General features: G+C 37.3%; 2 protein-coding genes across 4 annotated transcripts in view; one reads left to right on the top strand and one right to left on the bottom strand.

Moving 5' to 3' along the window:
• The window catches only part of SMAP1 (small ArfGAP 1), a 168,339-nt gene extending 153,520 nt beyond the window's left edge, over positions 1-14,819 (top strand). For 2 of the 3 annotated variants that reach the window (XM_044917295.1, XM_021691941.1), the window contains exons 7-10: positions 4,172-4,299; positions 9,740-9,911; positions 10,698-11,011; positions 13,094-14,819. In XM_044917295.1, the coding sequence (XP_044773230.1) occupies positions 4,172-4,299; positions 9,740-9,911; positions 10,698-11,011; positions 13,094-13,228 (749 nt within the window). In that variant the 3' untranslated portion in view covers positions 13,229-14,819. The remainder of the gene's footprint in view (positions 1-4,171; positions 4,300-9,739; positions 9,912-10,697; positions 11,012-13,093) is intronic. The other variant, XM_021691940.1, reaches the window with a different exon arrangement.
• B3GAT2 (beta-1,3-glucuronyltransferase 2) overlaps positions 14,527-26,388 on the bottom strand; it is a 67,526-nt gene continuing 55,664 nt past the window's right edge. The window contains exons 3-4 of the mRNA XM_021691942.1: positions 14,699-14,847; positions 14,527-14,613 (exon numbers count right to left, since the gene is read on the bottom strand). Of these exons, the coding sequence (XP_021547617.1) occupies positions 14,527-14,613; positions 14,699-14,847 (236 nt within the window). The remainder of the gene's footprint in view (positions 14,614-14,698; positions 14,848-26,388) is intronic.

Below are 26,388 nucleotides of genomic sequence, written 5' to 3'. Positions count from 1 at the left end.
TAGGCATTTATCAGTGTCATGATGCAAAGTAGGCCAGTAAATGCATGCTGGGCATGCCTTATGTTCATGTGAGATGTAGCACTGATTTTAACAACTTTTTTTTCTTTAGCTCGAAACATTTTAACATTTTCTTGTAAATTTATGGTATGTGTGTAATTTAAAACAGACATCTACAAACTCAGTTTTCAGATAAAACACTGCTTTGAAACCTTAAGGTAACATTGAAAGAAAACAGTTACCCACAAGCAGCTAACTGTAGGCTTGATCCCTTGCCTTTAAGATTGAAATTCCTTCTTCACTTTACTGCATTGTCCTAATTTCTTCAGTTTGCTCATTGCCTTTTCAAGGGGTCCTTTGTGCTTCATTATCGTTCTTTATGATGTTGTCCCCAGCTAAATTTCTTCCATTTGCCTTAGGCTTTTCTTGTACTGTGGATCTCCCATTATTTTTATTGTCCACCAACTACTGTTTCTGCATACTGATTAAAGGGGGCTGTTCCCTCCTCCTGCTGCTGGCTGCTCCCACCACCATTCTGTAGCTGAGGAAGGAACCCAACATTCACTCCGAGGTGCATGACTGTGGTGAATTCTGATTAGTTTGCACAGACGTCCACTTCTCTGTTGCTTTTGTGGACTCTGAGCTTTTATTCAGTCAGCAAAGACTGTGCTATTAGTGGACCCTTGATCAAAAGGATTCATTGAACTCACTGTGATATGTAAATACTCTGTTGACCCAGGGCTGACTATACCCGACACTTGCTTCCCTCAGCCCAGTTTGCTCACTGATGACCACATCCACCTGTGTCCTTCCCTGTAAATTGAGAAGATACTAGGCTTGGTAGGACAGTGGAATGGGGAGATGAAGAGGAACTGTGCATGTGGTGCTGAATGGTTTTTGAACCTTTGGTGTCACTGCTGCTCTTGGTGCAAATAATTATAAACTGTTTAAAAGTTGGCTTTTAGGGCGTCCGGGTGGCTCAGTCGTTAAGCATCTGCCTTTGGCTTAGGTCATGATCCCGGGGTCCTGGGATCGAGCCCCGCATCGGGCTCCCTGCTCGGCGGAAAGCCTGCTCTCCCACTCGCCCTGCTTGTGTTCCTGCTCTCACTATTTCTCTGTCAAATAAATAAATAAAATCTTAAAAAAAAAAAAAAGTTGGCTTTTAAATTTCAGAATTTTAAGTGACGTCTTCGTAATTAGGTACAGTTTTAATTACGTGACTACTGATGAAATGTGGTTTAAAGTAAAGAGCACTCACTAGCCTAGGGATCAGAAGACTCCGTTCTAGTGCAGACTTTGCTGTTTAACTAGGGAAGTGACATTGAACAAGTCTTTTAATCTGTTGGTGCCCTGGTTTCTGTTACTGGAGATAGTGGAAAGAGATGCCTTTCCCGTCTTTCAGAGAGACAAAAATGATAACATGTAAACATTCTTTTAAAATGTCCAGGAACTACGATGTTTATAATGATGATAATGACAGTCTTTAACTGTCCTTTTTAAATGCTGACAATCAAAAACACAACCTTCAAAATGAATTGAAACAATCCTTTTTAAAGAATGCTAAACAGCAGGCCAGGGTAGCAAGTCAAATTCACAAACATTAAAATCCATTGGGAAAACCCATTGGGAACTTGTATTTACTGATTATGCAAGGCTGAGAAGTTTTTGTTTAGGTTAAGGATTTGTTTTTCAACAATTCTGTGAATGCTTAGCTTTTGTATTAACAAGAAAAATCGATGGGGTAAAATCCATCATATTTAGGGGATTATATGGGGAGAAAACCAGGGTAGAGAGAAAAGAAGACACGTGCGCTGCAGATGTGAAAGCAGAGAAGAGTCACCGTTGTCTGTCACGAGGCTGGATTGGAAACCTTGGTCAGACCTGGGAGAAAGTTCCTCATCTTAGGTTTTTGTAGTTAAAACAGTATCTTCCTTAACCACTTGGAAACAGTGGCAACCTTGCCGTAAAGATCACTATTTCTAAAGAGATGCTTTGTGTGTCTTATTCTAAAGGATTCCAAAGTTCCTTGGACTTACATTATGAGTTGACTTTCATGGCAGCTCCACTATGGTAGGTGGAGTTTGTGTGGAATGCTTTTCTGAGATTTTGAAAGGTCAGATTTTAAATGCAAATAATTTTTAATGGAATGAGAAAATGAAGCTGTTTGCAGTCCAGTAGTAGAACATGGAGCTGTGTGGGCTTTATATGAAGGACTGTGGATATTTACTGTTTCTGTAATGGTGAAAGTCTGGAAACTACCTAAATGTCCAGTAGTGAAGGGCTGAATAAGTTATTTTAAGTCCATGCAGTATAGAATGCAGTCCACCCTCACCCACACAAAAACAATTTTATCTAAAGAAAACGACTTTTGTATATACATTGTCTTAAGCATGTTTTTAAGTATTTGTTTATAAGCATAAAAAACGTAGGGACTTTTTGTATTGTAAAATACACATAATGTACAATTTACTGCTTTAGCCAGTTTTAAGTTTACAGTTTGGTGGCATTAAGTACATTCATTCACATTATTGTGCAACCATTATCATCATCCATGGTAAGGAACTTTTATTAATTTTTGCATAGTTTGTATCTTTTCCAAGAATGTGTTGATTCTGTAGTAAAAATTGATTTAGATATTATAACCCAAGGCTTTGCTCTGGCTCTGTGACGGTGGACAAATTTAATGTTTTTGTCATCTGCAAATGAGGGTAATTAATAGTACCTCTCTCATAGCATCATTATAAAGACTAAAGAAGCGCATATATGTGTTTATGTATTTGTATTTTTTTAGACTGGCACGAAACAAGCACTATACTGAGTGTTGGCTGTTATTTTTATTAGTCACATATGTGATCCTCAGGGTATGAAGGGTAAAATAAGACTTCAAAAACCAAATAAAGTACTGCATGTTGTTTTATAGTTTAGATAATGTACTACTAGATACTGAATAGAATTTAGATTTGAAAGTATAAATATTCTTAATGAAGTACAGTGTACTACCTAGACCTAAATTTCTGAAAGATGTACAGTTTATAAAAGTATGGACACAGATCATTTGCCTGGAGTAGGTGAACCTCTTGGTTCTCACACAGTGTATCCTGGGCTCACTGGTGTCCTGTAAACTAGATTGACATGACCTGTGATAAAAATCAATTAATGACATTTTCTGTATTCACCAAAAAATAAAAAATAATATTTTCTCATGTGTAAGGTATTTTTTTTTCGTAAAATTTTCCTAATTATTAGTGTTTGCTATTGAAGAAGCAAAAAATTTTAACTGAAAAACTGGAAATATATAGTTTATACTCAACTTGTCAGGTTTTTGCTTTTTTACCTTTGTTCCTCTTGGTCATTGTTTTATAGGACATGTGCTTTTTTGTGTGAATTTAAACTGCATATATAAAATATAGTTATATTTTCTGCTAATAAAATGCTTCCTTATTCATATGATAGAATTAAACATGTCTGTTTGATGAGGTTGTTTCCCTGTCCCCACCTCTGCAGCTTATGGGCACCACTGGCTCACATGTCCTTGTTATTTGAGTTTCTTTACTGAGCTCTTGTAGATACCACAAAAAAGATGTTCCTTTAATTGTGTTTTTAATCTAGAATATCTTGTCCTTTTAAAATATTTTATTTCTGGTTCATATTTACATGATGTATAATACATGATGTAAGTGGAATGCAGAATGGACTGGAAAACATGAACTAGTTCTTTTAAGAGGTCTGACTTCAAACAAATGTTGCCATTTGTGGTTAGAAATGAAAAAAAAATGCTTTCATGAGTCATATTTGAATTCTTTTGTGTCATAGTTGTGTCTGTCTCATAATGTTATGGGAATTAAATGAGTTAATGTCTGTACTCAGAACAGTGCCTGGCACATAAGGAAGCATCAGGATGCAGAATAACGTGAATAGTGTAATACCACTATTGTTAAAATGGGGTTTGGATATATTATACCTAGAAGCCGGTGAGTAAAGAATATTTTTGGGAGAATAAAACTGGAAATAGTTTCTTTGGGAAAGAGGAGAGAGCCTGGGGTAAAAGGGGGACATATATTTTGTTGTCAACTTTTGAACTTTTTTTTTTTAAACCATATATTTTTTCAATGATGCCATGTTTCAAGTAATTTAAGAGAATCTACTTTAGGATGGGAATCTATATTCTTTTCAGATGGCCCTGCTGAGGCACCAGTGACCAATGGGAACACAACCACATTGCCGTCCCTGAATGATGATCTAGACATCTTTGGACCAATGATTTCTAATCCCTTACCTGCAACTGTCATACCCCCAGCTCAGGTATGTAATAAGAATATGGTTTTACATGATCACGACTTTTCTGAAAAGTCTCAAAATTTTAATTTTGAAAGAATTGTCTCTGAGCAGTCTCTGATTTGAAAACTTTATTCTTTAGGCCAGGAGTTGGTAAATTAAGCCTGCAGCTTATTTTTGCAAATAAAGTTTTATTGAAACAGCCATTCCATTTGTTTATATATTGTCTGTGGCTGCTCTCACACTACAAGTTGAAGAGTTATGACAGACACTGTTTGACCCACAAAGCCTAAATATTCACTGTATAAAGTTTGCTGACTCCTGCTTTAGGCAAACAGTGCTGTTTAGAGTGAACCAGTGGGAAAACTCAGACTATCTCAAACTTGCCTGAGATTAACAAGGTCACTTCAGAGGTTTTAAACCATGGGTGTTTAAATATTGATTACAAGCCAGTAGTTCTTTTTTTATGCTGTATTGGGCCATTCCAAAGATTTAGCTCTGGCTGCAGGAAAACCAAGAATAAGAAATTCTAGCAAATTCAGTACTCATATTTTTTATGAAGATTAGTTGTTTTAAGTTAGTCCTAAAACCTTTTTTTAAAATTGAAGTATAATGGACACACTATTTTTACTTTTTAAAATGATTTTTAAAAAATTATTTAGAACAATATTTTTTTTTTTAAAGATTTTATTTATTTATTTGACAGAGAGAGAGAGAGACAGTGAGAGAGAGAACACAAGCAGGGGGATTGGGAGAGGAAGAAGCAGGCTTCCCACGGAGCAAGGAACCCAATGCGGGGCTCGATCCCAGGACTCTGGGATCATGACCTGAGCCGAAGGCAGACGCTTAACGCCTGAGCCACCTAGGCGCCCTATATTTAGAACAATATTAATGATCAGAACTTTTTTACATATTGATGGTAAAGAAATTTTGAATTGTGTTCTTAATACTACGTGGAATTTTTTTGCCTTCATTCCTTTTTTAAAATTGTAAATTGCTTGGGCACCTGGGTGGCTCAGATGGTTAAGCGTCTGCCTTCGGCTCAGGTCATGGTCCCGGGGTCCCGGGATCGAGTCCCGCATCGGGCTCCCTGCTGGGCGGGCAGCCTGCTTCTTCCTCTGCCTCTGTCTCTGCCTCTCTCTCTCTCTGACTCTCATGAATAAATAAATAAAACATTAACAAAGAAAATTAAAAAAAAAAATTGTAAATTGCTTAATACTTTTAAATATTTTTTCAGCTTTATTGAGGTATAACTGACAAGTAAAATGGTAAATACTTAAAGTGTATATTTGATTCCCACAATCAAGTTAATTAACACATCCATCACCTCATGTATTTACTTTTTTTCTTTTTTTATGAGAACACTTTAGCTCTCCACAAATTTCAGTAACGTAATACGGTATAATCAACGGTATAATCAACTATCGTCACATTGTAGGCCCTCAGACCTTAATTCATTTTATAACTGAGTTTGTATCAACCTCCCTGTATTTCCTCCACTCCTGAGTCCCGGTAACCACCATTTTGCTTTCTATGAATTCAACTTTTTTTTTTTGATCCCACATACAAGTGATCCCATGAAGTGTTTAGCTTTCTTTAAGGTGAATATATGAACTTTTTTAGGGATATAGGTTACTCTTAAGCATACAGCTTTAAGATTCTATTTTAAATTTATACTTTATAAAGGAACAGTAGTTTGTTTCAGTACAGCATAATTTTTGAGGTAAAATATTTCCCTTTTCTCTAGAAAAACGGAGCCAAATGTATATTGTTTGGGTAGAAAGTTTTAATAAGAATCTATGTCTTACTAAGAAGATTAATTTGCTTATTTTATTACACATATTTTTTGTTATTATGATAGTCATTGTATAATTACCAATAGAATTGAGCAAATAAATTTGAGGAATTAGTTTAAATTATCTTTATCAAAATTGTCTGCATCATTTTTTATTTTCAGAAAAGATAGCTTTATTTTATGACTTGGCTCCTTCTCCCCTCCCCCAACACATAAAAAGAGGAACTGTTTGTTACTACTGTGGTTTCAGTTAACATTAAGCACCTTGTGAATTTGTGCAGGCAGGGGTATTCATGTGGTAATAAAAATTGTCTAATGCTAATGTTGTGGCTTCAGAAAGAAGCATTTAGAATATTTGACAATCTGAGCATGAAAAGCAGTTTCTTTTGGTGTAGCATTCTAGTGAGGCTTTTTTATCTGCTAGACTTCCTTCAATTCCACTGGACTATGAGAGTTTCTTTGCAGCCGCTTAGAGAATTAGACCCCACATCTGAGGTTTCAGTGTACTACTTCATGTGTTCTGTTCAGTATCAAAGCAAGTAGAACAATGCAGACGTCATTTAAACTCTTAAGTAGCACCCGACAAGCAATATGGGGTGTAGCTCCTGCCTTCATGAGGGGTTGGTCTGACCTGCATGCTTTGTGCATTCTGCATTAATAACAAGAGTAACATGACTGATTTTTTTTTAAATCACATCTAATTCTTTTTTTAGAGCATTGTTTTTGGACCAAAACTGTGCCAGTTGTATTGTGAGCCCTGTAAAATACTTGGGGAACAGAATTATCTTTCATCTGAACTACATGTAAAGGTTAAAACCCAGATATGTTTTCAAAATAATGTCTTTCAAAATGGGGAGAGGGGAAAGGCAGGTTAAAGTACACATTTTATACATACACTCCCGCTATGAAATTACTAATTTTGCTGGGTTTCTCTTATGTAAAATTGATTGGACAGAAATAGGAATTACTCTGAGCCCCTATAATTCTTTCAGTGCTCATTTCGTTCATAATTAATGTTTTTTAAAAAGATTTCCCACTCAGGAATGCCTGGGTGGCTCAGCCGGTTAAGCGTCTGACTTGGGCTCAGTTCACGATCTCGGGGTCCTGGATCAGCCCCATGACTGCTTGTGCCTCCCCCTCTGCCCCTCCCCCACTTGTGCTCTCTCTCTCTCTCTCTCTCTCTCTCTCTCTCTCTCTCAACTGAATAAATAAAATGTTAAAAAAAAAAAAAAGATTTCCCACTCATGTGAAAGTGAGATTTACCTGTTTGGCTGTGTAGTCTTGTGAAGAAGGTTAGATATATTCAGCTAACCAGAATGCACATGTGTATTGGGGGTTCAGAGGGAATCATTCCAGAGTCCCCAGAGGTGACTTGTAGAAGCCATCCCTTTCCTTCTATCTATAATATACATATACAAACAGTATCTAGACCTGCATGAGTGCTGTGCCTTCTCCTTGGGTCAGCCCTAGGATCCCGACAGCCAGAGAACCTCTGGTTAGGGATTCTGCAGTGTCCCAAAGTGTAAATTGATAGGCAAACGTTCTTCTTTTTCCTGGAGTTGTACTGCTATCAAATGGAGCACCAAAAAATAAAAACAGACATATGAGTGCTTATTCATCATGCTATTTGGTTTGGCTCTTTTTAGATTATGACCATGTTGAGGTAGATACTCTATTTTATCCACCCTCATCAGAAGAAATATACATGTTTAGAGCATGTGAATATTAGGCTGCTCTAGGATGAGACTGTGGTTTCATCTTCCATGGTTTCACTTGCCCACTGTTCAGAAGCAGATGATCTTCGGGTGATCAGTAGTAGTAGCTTAACACTTGTCACAATGCCTCACTTGTCATTCCCCTCACTTCATCTCATCATGTAGGCATTTTATCGTCTCACATCACAAGAAGGGTGAGTACAGTGTATTTTGAGAGAGACCATATTCACATAACTTTTATTAGTGTATTGTTATAATTGTTCTATTTTATAGTTATTGTTAATCTCTTACTGTGCCTAGTTTCTAAATTAAACTATCAGAGGTATGGATGTATAGGGAAAAAGCATAGTATATATATAGTATATGTAGGTTTTGGTATTCTCTGTGGTTCCAGGCATCCACAGGGTACTTGGAATGTATCTTGGAAGGGGTGGAAACGGGGGAGCTACTGTAATAGGTTTCCCAGCCATTTTGGATTTTAAGCAGGTTCTTCGATTGAACAGAAACTAAACATGATGGAAAGATTAGTGAGATGGTTGCTTCATTACCTGACAGCATTAACAGTAAACACTGTGTGCTTAACCCTGCCAGAGAGCACTTCTTGTGGTCACAAGCAACTGTGTAAGGTGGGAAATCTTATTATCCCCAAGTTTAGAGAAGAGAGACAGTGGAGATTAAGTGACAATATAAGGGTACGTTGTTTTCTTTAGTAAGCAGTGGGACCAGAATTCTAGTCCTGGCAGCCTGGCTCCAGAGCTCTTGCTCTTAGCTTCTGTGAGCTTCTGTTGCATCATTCGTAGTTCAGATAATACTTTATTCAAGCATATTGTTATATTTGGTATTCCATTATGTCCAATTTCTTACGCATTTTAGATCTTTTGCAAAATTAAGTGGCTTATCTCAAAATTCTTAATTTGTCATAATAGATTCAACATCTTGATCTGCTTGAATTTGTGAATACAATGCTTGGATGGTAATTTATTGCTAGGTTTTTTAGCCAACCTGTTGAATGTCTGAATTTTTAAAAAATTAAGACAAATCATATGCATGATTTTTAGCTTGTACCTACTACTCTCACTTTATTCCATAGTTTGAGAAGACTCTTACTCAGTTTCTACTGTTCTTAGAATTCTTTGAAACTCTTCATGTATAAAACAATTTCATGTAAACAAATGTGATTGAATATTTAGTGACTTTAGAGATCATTATACAATCACAGCTATAACAATCTCACTTTAATCTGTGTGCAGATATAGATTAAGTGAAAATTTTTGTTTCGTGTCTACATGTTTCTTTGTGTTCCTTTGCCCCTTGTCCAAAAGTGGGGTTGAAGATATGGTTGAGAGTATAGGTGGTTGAACTTAGCTGTGCTTCATTTCTGGATGGACTAGAAACATCCTAATGTTGTGGTTAAAACTGATCTAGGTTAGATTTATAAAAATATCTTGATGCAGCTTTTGAAAAAGCCTTTTCTTTTTTTCAAAGAAGACAAGATCAGCCTTCGCAGGACCCTCTTGGAGTATGCTGTCATTGTAGCAATGTTCTTTATTTCAAGGGCTACCAGATCCTTGGAGTAGTAGTTGCCAAAGGGGATGCCTCAGCATCTTCCAGGAATGGTGGTCCTCACACGGCCATCACATGCTGTTGTTGAAGCCACTGTGGTCAGGATGTGGGTCAGGATGTGACGGGCAAAAACTCAGTTGTCAGTTGAGCAGGTAAACGCAATTTATTATGAAAGAGCCTCAGTCTGCCTCTCTTCCAGCAACAGATTCAAAATAGGAAACATTGTACCTTCCTCCTAGGTACCGTTTTTATGTGGGCTTGTGAATGATCCTCTGTAATGTCACCATATTACCTTGTACAATTAATTTCTAATTTCATTTAGATTTTAAGTAACAGATGAACTATGTTTCAGTATGCAGAATTTGACAGCTTGTTGCTTTGGTATTTGTCTCAGGGGACGCCCTCTATACCTGCAGCTGCCACTCTGTCTACAGTAATATCTGGAGATCTGGATCTGTTCACTGAGCAAGCTACAAAGTCAGAAGAGGTGGCAAAGAAACAACTCTCCAAAGACTCCATCTTATCTTTGTATGGTACAGGAACCATTCAGCAGCAGAGTACTCCTGGTAATTCATTTTAAAATCTGCTGTCAGCAACGTGTAGTGACATTACTAGAAGTATACCCTTTGTGTTGTTTTTCTATGTAATGGGTACCTTTGTTGCAATTTGTGCAAATACAGAATTGAAGCATTAGAATTAAAAAGGCATACACAGGATTCACAGAACTTTATTCACTTAGAATTAACAAGCTGTTCACATATCACTTAATACTGTTTCACAAGGTTACAGGACATGGATTGTGTTTGAAGAATTATTTTGATTTGCATGAAGTTTACAACTTTGTGTACAGTTTTCTGTAAGTAAACAATAAGCACTGTTACAAGAATTCCAAAACTTTGAGTTTTTAATAATTATAGTGAAATACTGCACAGTAAGATTTGTTGTTTACATAATGTGTTAGGCCCATTTCCTCTAAATAGTGAGCTAAGTTATAGGCCATCCCACCTGCTTCTATTAAAGGCAGACAGCTCTCACTGTTTGATAGTGGGAGCCCAGTGGTGCTTGTCAGCACGTAATCTCATGCTACGTAGTTTGGATATTTTCTATAGCTATTGCATAAGATTTATTTATCCTAATTCAATGTGCTGCTCAGGTTTATAACTGCATTCGGGAAGTAACCAGCTCTGAGGGTTATGGTGTGAGTTTGAGCAGTAGGAGCAGACTGGAGTTAAAATTTTTGCTGTGGGTAGTTGAGAAAGATGGTGATCCTTTTTCTGTGATTAGAGGGATGAGTGCAGCTGTATACAATAGCCCTGTTTTCTCATTTTCTTTTCATGGTTCTTAAAATGCAGGTGTGTTTATGGGACCCACAAATATACCATTTACCTCACAAGCACCGACTGCATTTCAAGGTTTTCCATCAATGGGTGTGCCTGTGCCTACTCCTGCAGCTCCTGGCCTTCTCGGAAATGTGCTGGGACAGAGTGCAAGCGTGATGGTGGGCATGCCCTTGCCCAATGGGTTTATGGGAAGTGCACAAACCAGCGTGATGCCACTTCCTCCGAATGTGGTTGGCCCCCAAGGAGGAATGGTGGGACAGATGGGTGCACCCCAGAGTAAGTCTGGCCTGCCGCAAGCTCAGCAGCCCCAGTGGAGCCTCTCACAGGTAAGAGCTCATTTGCTGTCCAACTTCTCCAGAATCAGAGAAACTGGATTTATTTTCTAGATGGTTTTACTTAAATCTAACAACCTGGCAGAAGGACTGGAGTAGGGGTATGTTGTATGAGGTGAGAACTGTCTATAGGTATTACGAAGTTACATCACATAGACAGATGAGCAGTCACTGACTATATTTAGAATATCCTATAAGGAAATGTTAAGCATTTTTTCACTTCAGGTTATAACACTTGCGAACATCCTGTTTGTAATAGCTAGAAATTGTCTTGGGCATCTTGAGAGACTTCCTGTCTTCTCCCCTCCCATGAAATTAGCACCAAGCTTTTAACCCAGCTCCCTTTTGGGGTATTTTTATAGTCTACTTAGACCAGCCTACCGTCACTAATAATTTTGGGGTTTATGTGGTAACTTTGACAAATTAGAAAAATATCCAGCCTCCTCTTCTCAAAGCACTATTTGGTGAGGGATCTAGACTGTTCTCTATGTCATGTGACTACTGCCCTTGGCTTTATAAGAAATATTTTTGTTTGTCTCAGACATCCCCTTATATTACAAAATCCCATTTCTACTTACGTTAGTTTAAAGCCAAAAGCTGACAATTTAACTTTTCTCAAATCCGTTTCTGTATTAGTGCTCCATTCTGACCTTAGACTTCTGTTCATGCTCCAGCAACTCTTCCCTTTACAGTTCTTATTTGATTTCTCTAGCATCTGGGGGATCTTGGTTTCTGTTCTGGTCAGCTGTTTTACCTTGAGAGCATTCAGAGAATAGTCTATAGTGATAATTAACATTACCAAAACACTGTATATCTCATGAATGCCACTTTTATTTTAAAGTAATCTCTACACCCAGCGTGGGGAATCAAACTCAAAACCCTGAGATCAAGAGTCACATGCTCTACTGACTGAGCCAGGCAGGTGCCCCTCTTGTCATTATTTAAAGGAATTATCGGGGGGGGGGGGGGCGCTCAGTTGGTTAAGCATCTGACTCTTGAGCTCTATCCTCTGGGAACCTCAAGTACCAAATGTCAGTAACAGCTTTTGTGAGACAAAGTGCTGAAGCACACCCAGCTCAGGTTAAGGTGCTAGATGAATCCATAAGGAGTTACTGTTGGCCCTTACTTCCAGGCATGCTGAGGGGTGCTGCTGTTTTCCAGCACCCTCTCAGTGAAAGGTGGTTATAGCATCCTTTAGTAGGTATGACGAACTGGACACTTATGCCTCATCAGCAGTGTGGTGAACATTAGTGTCTTTGCAAAATAACAAATGAACTTTATTAAGAATACATTCCAACCCTGAGCATAGATTTTGAATCCGCTCTGTGCTTTGTGATAAATCTTGCCTTTCCTTATCATCAATGTTAGAGTACTGCAGGGAAAGGGTTAGGATGCCTCTATACATATATGATTCCAGTCTGGAATAAAAATATATATAATCTTATACCTTATATAATGAAAATTAATTTTAGATATTTAGTGGTTAAGCAAAAGAAAAGGTATGCTTTATGACTTTTAATATTTAGAAAGTATATAGAACCATTTAAGATTTTAATAAAGACAGAATAATAGCTGTCATCCACAATGTATAATTTTGGAGTATCTTACTTTCTAAAAGGTCCTCAATCCTTACAGTTAAAGAACAACATGCTGGTAGAGTTGAAAAGAATAGTGGACTCAGATACAAATTCAAAGATTGCTTTGGTGCTTTTTTTTTCAGTTGTTAATCTTTGGGGGACAAAAAAATGGAGTCTTGAAAATGAATAAATAGACTATAGTTGAGATCACTTTATGGACAGTGTTAAAAAATATGGAAGGAGATAAAGAACAAGAAGGAAACAAAGTAGCTTTCTCTAGGGAAATAATTGGTAGTCGGCTTTTACTCCTGTGCTTTGACTAATTTTCACATTGAGGAAAAGGACTTATAATTGCTATTGAACTTCATTATCTGACTAAACCTCCAGTAAAGGCAGCTTCTGATACAACAGGGTAACTTAAAAATGTCTAACTGTGGCTAAAGAAACAAGAATTAAAAGTGAAGTAAGCCTTTTAAAATAAGCTTTTTATGTTTCACAGATGAATCAGCAAATGGCTGGCATCAGTATCAGTAGTACGAACCCAACAGTGGGTTTTGGCCAGCCCCCCAACACAACAGCAGGATGGTCTGGAAGCTCATCGGGTCAGACTCTCAGCACACAGCTGTGGAAATGAAAACTGCAATGCAAGTTTCATCCAGAACTACCACCTGACATTCCTTGCTAAAATGCATCTAGTTCCCCTGTTTATTCATGTACATATATATTTTTTTCTTTTTCCCCATTTGTTCCTATTAAGAATTATCTGACTGACCGTGTTGGTCTGTACTGATTAAATTTGATGTGAAAAGCAGGTTGAGAAACCATTTTATGTCAAGGGCAGCTTTGCTCATTTCCCATGATTTCATAAACCACATTATTTGAGAAGCTGCTCAGTCAACTTGCATAATCAGTTTTACTCTCAATAAAATTATAGCTGTAATGTCTGCATATAAGGGAAGTAGTTATCATGTTAGTAATACCTCTAACAGTATAAACACCACCCCCAAATTAGCCAGTAATCCTTAGGAAGGTACTGTATGATCAAATGTTTCATCATATAAATAGAATGTAAATGTATCACTGAGCACTGTTTTCTAGTGTATCAAAATTCTTTTATTTCATCATTCACTTCACTGTGCTGTTGTTATGATGTGCTTAACAGGGAACGTGGTTAGTGAAAGGAAGATAAACCTGGATGTTACTACAAAACTTAGTTTAACGAATGTTTAAAGAACTCAAATTTCATCTGCCTCTCCTGTAATTTGGATCTCTTCTTATGTACATAGTGCTAATAACATGAAGACCTTTCTCTGCACTGTATGCAAACAGGGTAACTAAACAAGCCACTTTCAATCCTTGAAGGTATATCCAGGTTTATGACAGTAATTGTGTTTACATTTTATGGTGCCTAGTATTGACAAAATGTTATATCCCTATATTAAACAGATGAATCCATAGACCTTTTTATTTTTGTGGGTTTTATTTCCTACAACGTATGCTGCCACCAACCTTACAAAACTTAAACATTGCGAAGTGAGCGATTGGGAACATTTAGTTGGCAAAATGCCTGTGATTTGTTTCTAAAACCTGCTCAGTTCTACCAATTATAAGGCCAAATGGGAAGAACAAAAAGTACGTAAGATACTCACAATCGTATCCTCCAGTGTCACTAGCCATACTGTACAAAGAACTGCCAGTTTAGTTGTAGGGAAGACATGCAGAACAAATGAAGACAAAAACATATATTTGATCCCATCCCGTCAGCTGTGTTAGCGGACGGACAAGCTCTGTTGAAACAGATGTCCGTCAGATGACAACATAGGCTGTCGTACTGAAGTCAAGCGAACAATACCTGAACGTTCTGCAGCCTGACCTCCGGACTCCTCTTCCACGTCCATTAGCCAGGCATACTGCACCACGTGCTGCTTCAGTTTATACCTCAATTTTCACTGTGTCCAGGCGGTACTTTGGCTCGTTGGCTAGATTAACCTTCTCTGTCCGAGTGTGCCACACGAGAACCTAGAGGGGAGGGAAATCTTTTGGGTAGCCACACTTCTTAATGCTGACACCGAACAAGGTCAAGCAGCACAAGTGAAATGAATACCTTAGTGCAGTTACTTGCTTTTGGTTCCAGTTCTTCAACTGTTGTTATCTGTTTTAGAAAATCAGATTCTTGCATCCCTGGCTGGGATCCACGACGCTTAAATACAGCTTTTGGATTGGACAAGATGACTTGAAGACTCACAGCAAATCCTTTGTGAAAAGTTTAAAAAAAAAAAAAAAAAAAAAAGGACTTTAAAATAAAATAGTGGTGTACTTCCCTTTTTTCTGCAAAATTTCTGGACACATCAAAAATTTTTTTAAATGCCAAGTATGTGCCAGGTCTTGGATCGCCAACTTGAATTAGGAGCATTACATGTGTCACAGTCTCAAAAGGAAAACCAATCATTACCATGTAGTACATTCAGTGTAATGACAAAGGTGTATGCGTGGGGTGGGGGCGAGGACAACATCTACTGTACAATACAAAGTCTGGACTGTTGCTAATCAGCTGCTCTTTCATAGAGGTCATCACACCCCGACATTCAAAACCCTGGGAATTAAGAATTAAAAGTAACTGAAGAGGTACAGACTTACAGTAACTATCCTCCGGGTATGAGCGCGCCCGCCCAGGTCTCCTGCCTGTTCTTTAACGTTTTTATGTGTGCTCTTACTGAACCAGCACTGCTGTGATTTACTTTGAGTTTAGAAGACTGAGGAATTGAAGCCAGTTAGCTAGGAAATGAAAAATATATAATCATTTGGTTTAAATTTCCAATTTGGTTCAACCTGACAAGGGTGGGGGGTTTGGAAATCAGTGCAGGAGATACCAGTCCATTTGATAAAAAAAATTAAACCTCAAAACCAAATTTAAGGAAACAAATGACTGTCAATTTCCTTCAATGGTTTGGTCATAAAATATCATTACTATTTAAATCTGTAGTTTAACAGACCCTGTGTTAAAGGCTTAGCCATTAAACACTACAAACTAGGGGCGCCTGGGTGGCTCAAGTCGTTAAGCGTCTGCCTTCAGCTCAGGTCATGATCCCAGGGTCCTGGGATCGAGCCCCGCGTCGGGCTCCCTGCTCCACGGGAAGCCTGCTTCTCCCTCTCCCACTACCCCTGCTTGTGTTCCCGCTCTTGCTGTGTCTCTCTCTGTCATATAAATAAATAAAATCTTAAAAAAAAAAAAAAAAAACACTACAAACTATCTCAGTAAGCAACCGCTACAACCTGTTGTAGTTGTTTTGAAAGTGTGAAGCCCTGTGCCCGAAATGACTAAGCCAACACTGTAAAGTCAGACCCCCTCCCAGAATCAGCTGTGAGGACCAATCTCCAGGAGCATTTCTTAGCAACATTTTGCCCTCTTCTACATTAACTGCATTGATTTATGCTTCTTTTTGCAAAAGTATAGTTAGCAAAGTAAGTACCAAATGATACCAGGCAGTAATTGGGGAGTTGTGAGAAAACCACAACCAGCATTCTCATCACCTCTATACCTGCCAGACTGGGCCAGTCCCACATCTAGACCCTGTCCCTTTTATAGAAAAACCTCCCACTAAGCTACCTACAAACACAACTTGGTACATCACATGCTGAGTGAGGCAGAATAATTAAAGCCTCAGCCTGAGGACTGGCCCCAGTATCTTCTGCCAGTCCTGGAGGGAGGCAGCACATTCTAGCAGAAAGAATTTGGAATTAGAAGCCTTTTGTTTTTGCCCGGATCCTTGTACTTGGGACATTTGCCAAGTCACTTAACCTTTCTTGATCCTGAAACTTCCCCATTTCCTCATCTGCAAGAGGTGTGACACCTTTTCAACTCAGTGTCTGATGTAAAATTAGCAAATGGAAAGACCTCACTAACTGCAGAGTAGTGTTCATAAGGTACTACAGTATATAAATACAAATACCATTATAAATACTATGACAGGCTGGTGGCATTGGCCATCATTTACAGCTGGAAAACGGGGTTGACGACAGGAAAAGGGCCTGTGAAAGTGGTGGCAGAATCAGGCCACCTGCATCTCACATCACTTGGCCAACAAGTCTGAAGCCTTCCTCAGACAGCTAAAACAGCCACACACCTCTTCAGCAAAAAGCCAAAGGTTCCAATTCACACATAAAAAGTGACTTTTCTAATAGGTGAACTCAGATTTTAGTGTCATCAGATGCCTTGCTTCTTTTTCTATAGTTGAGGACCTAGCTGAGGACCTGCCCTTCTCAATCACTGAAGATCTGGTACATTTTTTACATGGCTTCAAGGTACTATTTCCCCATTCTTATTTAAAAAAAAAAAAGGATCCAAAAATGTAGATTAGTCAGTCTGAAAATGCTATGAAGCCACTTTGATTTCCCTCATTTTCCCTTGTCTTTTTAACACATTCATCATGGTGACCACTGAAAGATACAGGTTAAGTGTATTTTCTTGCTCTCCTGGGTTCAGGAATATCCCTCTAGCTCTTCAGAGCAAACTCACATAGCACGGTGTACCACTTCTGCAAGCAAAGCTGACGGCTGGCCCTTTCTTGGCCTCACTGGAGGATAGGGTGCACCTGGCAGGCCACCACCCAGGAAAGAGATGTTAGTGGGTGGCTCACCACAGTAGAAAAGTGGTTTTCTGTTTTCTAATACAAAAGGGGGAAGCGGGCAATTCAGATGCTCTTCTATCTCCTACCTCCTCCATTTTCTTTGCCGCACCCCTCCTCAATGAGCGCTTCAAAGGAAGCAGGTCACAGCCAGCATGTAGGAATTGCACACTAACTAGGCCCAAACTCTGGCTTGCCTTTCAGGGAATCATCTGACCTGCTATGAAGCTGGAGGAGTTAGAGAGTTCTCCCTCTGAAAGCAGCACAAGGAGTTTTCAGCTCCTTATACCACTGCTTCCAACCCAAGATGGATATTTTGGGTTTTCTTAATTTCCAAGTAATTTATGCCTCAAGTATTATATGTACCCTTACTTTTTTCTAGTGAAATTAATTTAGCTTTAAAGATGTTGGCAGTTTTTGAGATACTAAGAGCCTTACAAAAATCATGGGAGTAGGATTCTCTGTCCTACAGATGTATAAAAAATAAAATGCAAATTAAAACTGGTTATCCACTATGAACACGGACTTCTGACTTCTTCAAGTGAAGTAGAGATAGGGTGGAGAGACTGTCTCTTATGTATGTTTGTATTCCCCTATGTATGTGTGTGTGTATGTGTATATGTATGCATATGTGTGAATATATGTGGATGTATGTAATAAACTCATGTTACACATACTTTATATAAACATAACCTAACATATATACATATATATTTTTTCTAGTACCTAGCAACAAAATTCAAAATGCCTGAGCTACAAAGATTACCAGATGTACAAATAAGCTGGAAAATACAACCCCATAATGAAAACAAAAATCAAGCAACAGAAAAATACAGAACAAAGACATTAAGACATTATAAATAATTCTCATATATTCAAAAAGGTAGAGGAAAGACTGAGCATGCTAAGGAGAAATACAGAAGATAGAATAAAGACCCAAAGAGATCTCACTCTTGTGGAAAATATACTGGCTGTTATTAGCAGCTCATAAGACATTGCAGAATAAAAGACTAGTAAACTAGAAGACCTAACAATAGAAACTACCAAAAGGAAAACACCAAAACACACACAAGTCACAGAAACTGAATGAAAGGTGGAAAAGGGGGACAGAAAAAAAATTGAAAAAATAAGAGAAAATTTATAAATTTAAACAATAAGGATATATAAGACTTAACCAATTTGACCTGACACTTATAGGGCACTCCATCTAACAATATAGAATACACAATCTTTTCAAGTACACATGGACCTTGTCAAGACAGGCCATAGTCTGGGCCATAAATTAAATCTCAATAAATTTAAGAGAACTCAAATTGTACAGAGTATTTCTCTGACCATAATGGAATTCAAATAGAAATCAATAATATGAAGATATGTGGAAAATCTCCAAATATTTGGGACACCAAACAATGTAATTCTAAATAAATTAGGGATCTAAGAAGAAATCAAAAGGGAAATGAAAAAAGTGGTTAACTGAATGAAAACAAAAACAAGAATGTGGGATCCATCTAAAGCAGTACTTAGCGGGCACCTGGGTGGCTCTGTCAGTTGAGCATCCGACTCTTGATTTTGGCTCAGGTCATGATCTCAGAGTCCTGAGATGATTTATTGTTGGATTCAATTGGTTGGATTCATGGCATTCAATCATGACCAAGTAAGGTTTATTCCAAGACTGCAATGTTAACATTCTAAAATCAATCAGTATAATTCACCAAATTAGACTTAAAAAGAAAAAAAACTGTAATAGGTGGAGAAAAATGAACTTGACAAAATCCAACATCAAGTTAAGATTTTTAGAAAGCCACTCAGCAAACTAATAAACTTCCTCAATTTGATAAAAGGCATCTACAAAATACCTATTGCCAATATTATATATGCTTCACGGTGAAAGACAGTGTTAAACCTTGAAGACTGGAATGAGGCAAGGTTGTCTGCTCTCGATTTTTTTTTAACAGTGTACTAGAGATCCTAGTCATTATAATAAGGAAAAAACAAAAACCAAACTGGAAAAGAAAAAGCCAGTCCAGCAAATCTCTTCCTCCTTCCAGCCATAGTTAAAAGCATCAGTAATGCTTATCAGTTCCTTCTACTGTATTATCAATTTAGTCTCACCTCCATATACTTGTCCCACTGGCATATTTTCTCTTTTCTAACTACACACAATCTACTCTCAAGCAAGGCTGTTACAAGCCAAAACTATTTCTAATTCCCAACGGATAGTTTTTGGCAACAATACCAGTCTGGTCACAGGAAAGATACTAATGGGCTTTTTCTCCTGACAGTCACTCTGGCTAATGGTGTTAGAATACCGGGCTCTTGACACACTTCTACTACTGGCAACAGGTATCAGGTGATTTCAAAAGTCAGTGTCTACTCACTTGAAATAAGAAAAAAAAAAAAGGTAACAATTTCCAAATTAAAACGTATACACATAGGGGCGCCTGGGTGGCTCGGTTGGTAAGCGTCTGCCTTCAGCTCATGTCATGATCTCAGGGTCGTGGGATCGAGCCCTGCATCGGGCTCCCTGCTTGGTGGGGAGTCTGTTTCTCCCTCTGCCTCTGCCTCCTACCCTCCCCCCCACCGGTCTCCTGAGCGCGCTCGCTCTCTCTCCCCCTCTCAAAATCTTAAAAATATCTATATACACACACACACAATTGTCTCAGGGAATTGTCTCAGAAAGATGTGTATGTGGCACCTCCTCTCCTCTCTTCTGTAATTCTTTCTGAGGTGATCCACTCTCATAGCTCTTCCTAGCAGAGCACATCGGTCTTTTGGAGGGAGAGAGAGAGAGAGAGTGTGTGTATCTTCCCTACCTACCCACCCCCTTTATTGAGATATAATTCATAGATACTGAAATTTGCCTTTTTAAAGGATAGGATACTCGAAACTCTGGGCACCATTTTTTAAAACTATTCTTTCTCTATTGAATGGTCTTGGCACCCCTGGGCAAAAATCAATTGACCATAATGTAAGAGTTTATTTCTGCTCTGTCATTTCCATTCTATTCATTCCTGTGCTTATCTTTATGCCAGCACCACACTATATACTAAGTTTTCAAATCAGGATGTTTAAGTCTTCCAGCTTTGTTCTTTTTAAAAATTGTTTTGGCTATTTTGAGTCCCTTCCTTTTCCATATGAATTTTAGGACAACTTTGGCAATTTCTGCAAAAAGGGCAGCCAAAATCTTGATAGGAATTACCCTGAATCTATACATGAACTTGCGGAATATTGCCATTTGAGTAATATATCTTCTAACCCGTAACATTGTCTCCTAACCCAGGAACATAAGATGTTTTTCTACTCAGTTAGTTCTTTAATTTCTCTGAGTAATGTTTTATAGTTTCTACTATACAAGTCTGATGCTTATTTTGTTAAATTACTAAGTATTTCATTATTTCTGACACTGTTGTGAATTCTTATAGTTTCATTTTTCAGACTGTTCATTGCCAATGTATAGAAATGCAATTGATTTCTTATGTTTGATCTTGTATCCTGCAACCTTGCTGAATTTATTTACTAGCATGAATAATTGTGTATTTTTTTTTTTTTTAAGTAGGCTCCAACGCAGGGCTTTAACTTACAACCCTAAGATCAAGAGTTGGACACTTAACCAACTGATCCACTCAGGCGCCCCCCTCTCCTTTCTTAAGTAGGCTCCATGTCCAGCATGGAGCAGACCAAGTTGTGTATGTATTCCTGAGGATTTTCTATGTAAAAAAAAATCATGCTATTGATAACTGAAGATATTTTTACCTTTTCCTTTATAACCTGGATGCCTTTTATTCCTTTTTCTCAACTAAATACTCTGGCAACAACCTACACGACAATGGTGAATACAACTGTGAAGAGGGGTCATCCTTATCATGATCTTAGGGGAAAAGCTTTCATCTTCAGCTATTAAGTATGTTAGTTTTTTCACAGATGCCCCCTATCAGATAAAAGCTGTTCTTTTCCATTCCTCGTTTATCGATCTAGTGTTTTTATCATGAAAGAATGTTGAATTCTGTCACATACTTTTTCTGCATCTATTGATTTGATGTGGCTTTTTGTTTGTTCTACTGATGCAATGTATTAACATTTACGGACTTTTGCATATGAACCAACCTTACACTACGGGGATAAACCCCACCTTGTCATGGTGTATAATCCTTTTTATTATATGTTGCTGGATTAACTCCACTAGTATTTTGGTTAGAATTTTTGCATCTATATTCATAAGGGATATTGGTCTATAGGTTTTTTTTTCTTTGTGATATTTAGTTTTGGTATCAGGATAACAATGGCCTAATACAATGACTTCAAACATGTTCCCTCACTATTTTTTGGAAATGTTTGTGAATGATTGGTCTTAACTCTTCTTTAAATGTTTGTTAGAATTCACCAGTAAAACCATCTGGAACTGGGCTTTTCTCTATAGAGGTTTTGTTGATTATTAATTCAATCTATTTTTTATAAGTCTATTCAGATTTTCTATTTCCTTTTGAGGAAAATGTTGATTTTTTTTTTTTTAAGTAATCCTCTACACCTACACACAATGTGGAGCTTGAACTCACAACCCTGAGATCAAGAGTTGCATGCTCTACCAACTGAGCCAACCAGGTGCCCCTTGAGTCAGTTTTAACAGTCTTTCCATTAATTTGTCCATGTTGTCTACATTATCTAATTTGTTGGCATACAATTTTTCATGGTTTTCTCTTACCTTTTTAAAGGATAGGATACTCGATGATTTCTTTTTTAAATGGTAGTAATGCTCCTGTTTTCATTTCTGATTTTAGTAATCTGAGGCTTGCCTCCTTTCAGTTTAACTAAAAAGTTTGTCAATTTTGTTGATGTTTTTAAGAACAAACTTTTGGTTTGGCTGATTTCCTCTATTGCTTTTCTATTCCTTATTTCATTTATTTTGGCCCTAATCTTTATTTCCTTCCACTGCTTATTTTGGGTTTAGTTTGCTTTTCTGCTTCTAGTCTCTTATGGTAAAAGGTTAGGTTATTGGTTTCAGATCTTTCTTTTTAATAAGGCGTTTATAAGTATAAATTTTCCTCTGAGTATTGCTTTAGCTGCACTAAGTTTTAGTATATTGTTGTTTCCATTTTTATTCATCTAAAACTATTTTCCAATTTCCCCTTGATATCTTCTTTGACCAAGTGGTTATGAGTATGCTGTTTAATTTCCATATACTTTTAAATTTCAAACTTTCTGGTGGTGATTTCTAATTTCATTCCAGCATGGTCCAAGAACACACTTTGTATGCTTTCAACTATTTTAAATTTATTAAGACTTGTTTTATGACTTAACATAAAAATTACTTTATAGTCCATCCTAGAGAATGTTCAACTATGCATCTGAAAAGAATGTATATTCTGTTGTTGAGTGGAGTGTTCTCCAGATGTCACAGGTCTCATTGATTTACAGTACTTTTCAAGGCTTTTTTTTTTTTTTTTTTTAAAGATTTTATTTATTTATTTGAGAGAGAGAGCACATGAGAGGGGGGAGGGTCAGAGGGAGAAGCAGACTCCCTGCCAAGCAGGGAGCCCGATGCGGGACTCGATCCAGGGACTCGATCCAGGGACTCCAGGATCATGACCTGAGCCGAAGGCAGTCGCTTAACCAACTGAGCCACCCAGGCGCCCACTTTTCAAGGCTTCTTTGTCTTCTAATTGTTCTATTACTGAAAATGGAATGTTGATGTTTGCAACTATTATTGTTGAGCTGTATTTTCCCTTCAGTGCTGTCATTTCTGCTTTATGTATTTTAGGGCTCCATTGTAAGAAGCATATATATTTACAACTGTTGTATCTGTATAAAGGATTGATACTTTTATCATTATAAAATAACCTTTTTGTCTCTAGTAGCAACTCTGTCTGAAAGTCTGTTTTGTCTGGTATTCACTCCAGCTCTTTTTTTGGTTCCTGTATGCATGGCAGGTCTTTTTTACATTCTTTTGCTTTCAACCTACTTAGATTTAAATGTTTTCCATAGAGAGCACTATACTTCGATCATGGTGCTTTTTGATTTGTTGGGTTTTTTAAAATCCATTGTGCCCATATGTCTTTTGATTGCTTGATTCATTTATATTTAATAGAATTACTGGTAAATTAAGATTTATATCTGCCAGTTTGCAATTTGTTTCCTGTATGTCTAATATCTTTTCATTCCTCTATTCCTCCACTACCATCTTATTTTGTATTAAAAGGATATTTGTTAGTGTGTCATTTTTGTCACTTATCATTTCTTGTATAATATTTTTTGAGTTACTTATTTAGCAGTTGCCCTGGGGATTACAATTAGCATCTTAACTTCTAACAATTAAGCTCAGATCAAAACCAATTTCAATAGGACACAAAAGCTTTGCTCCTACATAGTAGGCTCCATCATTCCTCCCCACTTTGTGCTCTTATCACCAAATTACATCTATATTGTGTATCTCTCAACCCTGATTTCTAATTATTGCCCTATGTAGTTGTCTTTTAAATCAGAGTGGGGGGGGGGGAAGAGGTAAAAATTACATTTATACGCTCCTAAAAATTTATCTATACGTTACTTTTACTGGTGCTCTTATTTATGTGGATTAGAGTTACTGTCTGGTATCCTATCATTTCAGCCTAAAAGACTCCTTCAGTACTTCTTACAGGACATATTTGCTAGTCATAAATTTTCTTGGCATTTGTTTATCAGGGATATCTTAATTTCTCCTTCATTTCTGAAGGATACTTATGCTACATATAGAATTCTTGGTTGGCAGTATTTTTCTTTTGGTATTTTGAGTATGTCATCCCACTGCCTTCTGGCTTCCATGGTTCCTGATGTGAAATCAGCTGTTAATCTTGCAGAGTTTCAAGATCAGCCAGAAGTGAGAACTCAGGGCCTTTTAAGGTTTTTTCATAAGCATATGCACAGCTCTGGCCCCTGTACACAGACCTACACTACCACACGGCCTTCTAGAATCCCAGAAATATGTCAGAGCTCTTCAAAGCCCCTATGTAAATAATTATCCAAGATATTTCCTCTGAATTTTTTGATTAGTTTATTGTTTGCCACAACTGTTATCATTGCCTCAGAGAGCTGCAATGGTAAACAATCAACATTTAATTTTTGCTTTTGCTTAGTTTTTGTTTTGAGGTTTTTGCGTTCCTTTTTATTTTTTAAAAATGCTCTCAGGAAAAGGCTGTACTGGGCAAGATCTGAGTGAGATCAGATAAAGACAAGCTTTGAGAATGGCAGTTTCTACAGAACTGTTAGGTCAAATAATGGCAATTCTCTTAGAATGGAGCTTTGAATGAGTTCCAACACCATTCTTCCCTCCCAGTGACTGCTAGGATGAATAGCTGCTGATTTCTACCCTGACTGCAGGACCCTTGGTTTTCAAGGCCACCATGGAGCTAAGGAGAAAGGGATGGGAATAGGGAAAGTTGAAACAATGTAATACTTGCTGTTATTACCAACATTTAACCATTTTCTTGAACACTCCTCAGATGGATGTACACTTTGGGTTAATTTCCATAGTTGTGAAAAAGTTGATTTTGACAATTTCTGACAATATTCATTGTTCTTATATAAGACAATATTCAGAGGTCCTTACTCTGTCATTACCAATGATGTTTCCACCTTTCTTTTTTTTTTTTTTTTCCAAACCCCCAATCCCATTATCACCATTTTGAGGGTAAGCATGGAAGAAGCAGCCACAGTATCGTAGGGCATGAAGGTTAAAAATGGAAAACTGCTGAGAAATAAAAAAAATACTTTGAGACAAAGGCAAATGGAAATACAACATCCTAAAAACTTATAAGATGCAGCAAAAGCAGTTCTAAAAGGAAGGTTCTTAGTGATAAATGCCTACACAAAAAAAACAAAGATCTCAAACAACCTTTCTTCCTCAGAGAACTAGAAAAAGAAACAACACCAAAAGTTAGAAGAAGAAAGTAAATAGCAAAGATCAGGGCAGAATAAGTGAAATAGAGACTAAAAGATAATAGAAATGATCAACTGAAACTAAGAGCTGGTTCTTTGAAAAGATAAACAAAACTGACAAATGTTTAGCTGGAATGACCAAGAAAAAGAGTGGTCTCAAATAAATAAAATCAGAAACCAAAGAGAAAACATTACAACTGCTGTCACAGAAACAGAAATATACTATGAACAAGTATATACCAACAAATTGGACAACCTAGAAAAAATAAATTCCCAGAAACATACAACCTACCAAGAATCATAAAGAAATAGAAAATCTGAATAGAACAATGACTAATAAGGACATTGGATCAGTAATCAAAAACCTCCCAACAAAGTACAAGACCAGATGTCTTCACTGATAAATTTTACCAAACATTCAAAGAAGATTTAATACCTATCCTTCTCAAATGCTCCCAAAAATAGAAAAGGAGGAAAAACTTCTAAACACTTTATGAGGCCAGCAGTACCCTGATACCATAACCTGACAAGGACACCACAAGAAATTTACAGGCCATCATCTCTGATGAATTAGATGCAAAGAAAGAAGCAATACACTGAAAGAATCACATGATCAAATGGGATTTATTCCAGTGATGCAAGGGTGATTCAACATCTGCAAATCTATCAATGTAATCCACCAGACTAAAAAATGAAGGATGAAAATGATTTGATCATCTCAATAGATGCAAAAAAATTTTGGCAAAACTCAACATCCACTGTGATAAAAACTCTTAAGAAACTGGGTATAGAAGAAATGCACCTCAACATAATAAAGGCAATATGTGACAAGCCCACAGCTAAAATCATACTCAACAGTGAAGAGCTGAAGGCTTTTTCCCTAACAAGACAAGGATGCCCACTCTCACCACTTTTATTCAATGTAGTACTAGAAGTCCTAGCCACAGCAATCAGACAAGAAACAAGTCATTCAAATTGGAAAAGAAATAGTAAAACTGTCACTATCTGCAGATGATGATACTATATATAGAAAATCCTAAAGACTCCACCAAAAACTGTTAGAATAAAGGAGTTCAGTTAATCACAGGATTCAAAATTGATACACAAAAATTTATTGCATTTCTATGCACTAGTAATGAACTATCAGAAAGAGGAATTAAGAAAACAATCCCACTTACAATTGCATCAGAAAGAATTAAATACCTAGGAAGATTTCAAACTATATTACAAAGCTGTAATAACAGTATGGTATTTGCATGAA

This window comes from Neomonachus schauinslandi, chromosome 8, assembly GCF_002201575.2.
Source record: "Neomonachus schauinslandi chromosome 8, ASM220157v2, whole genome shotgun sequence".
In the NCBI taxonomy this organism is placed as follows: Eukaryota; Metazoa; Chordata; class Mammalia; order Carnivora; family Phocidae; genus Neomonachus; species Neomonachus schauinslandi.
This window is presented reverse-complemented; position numbering and strand designations above follow the sequence as displayed.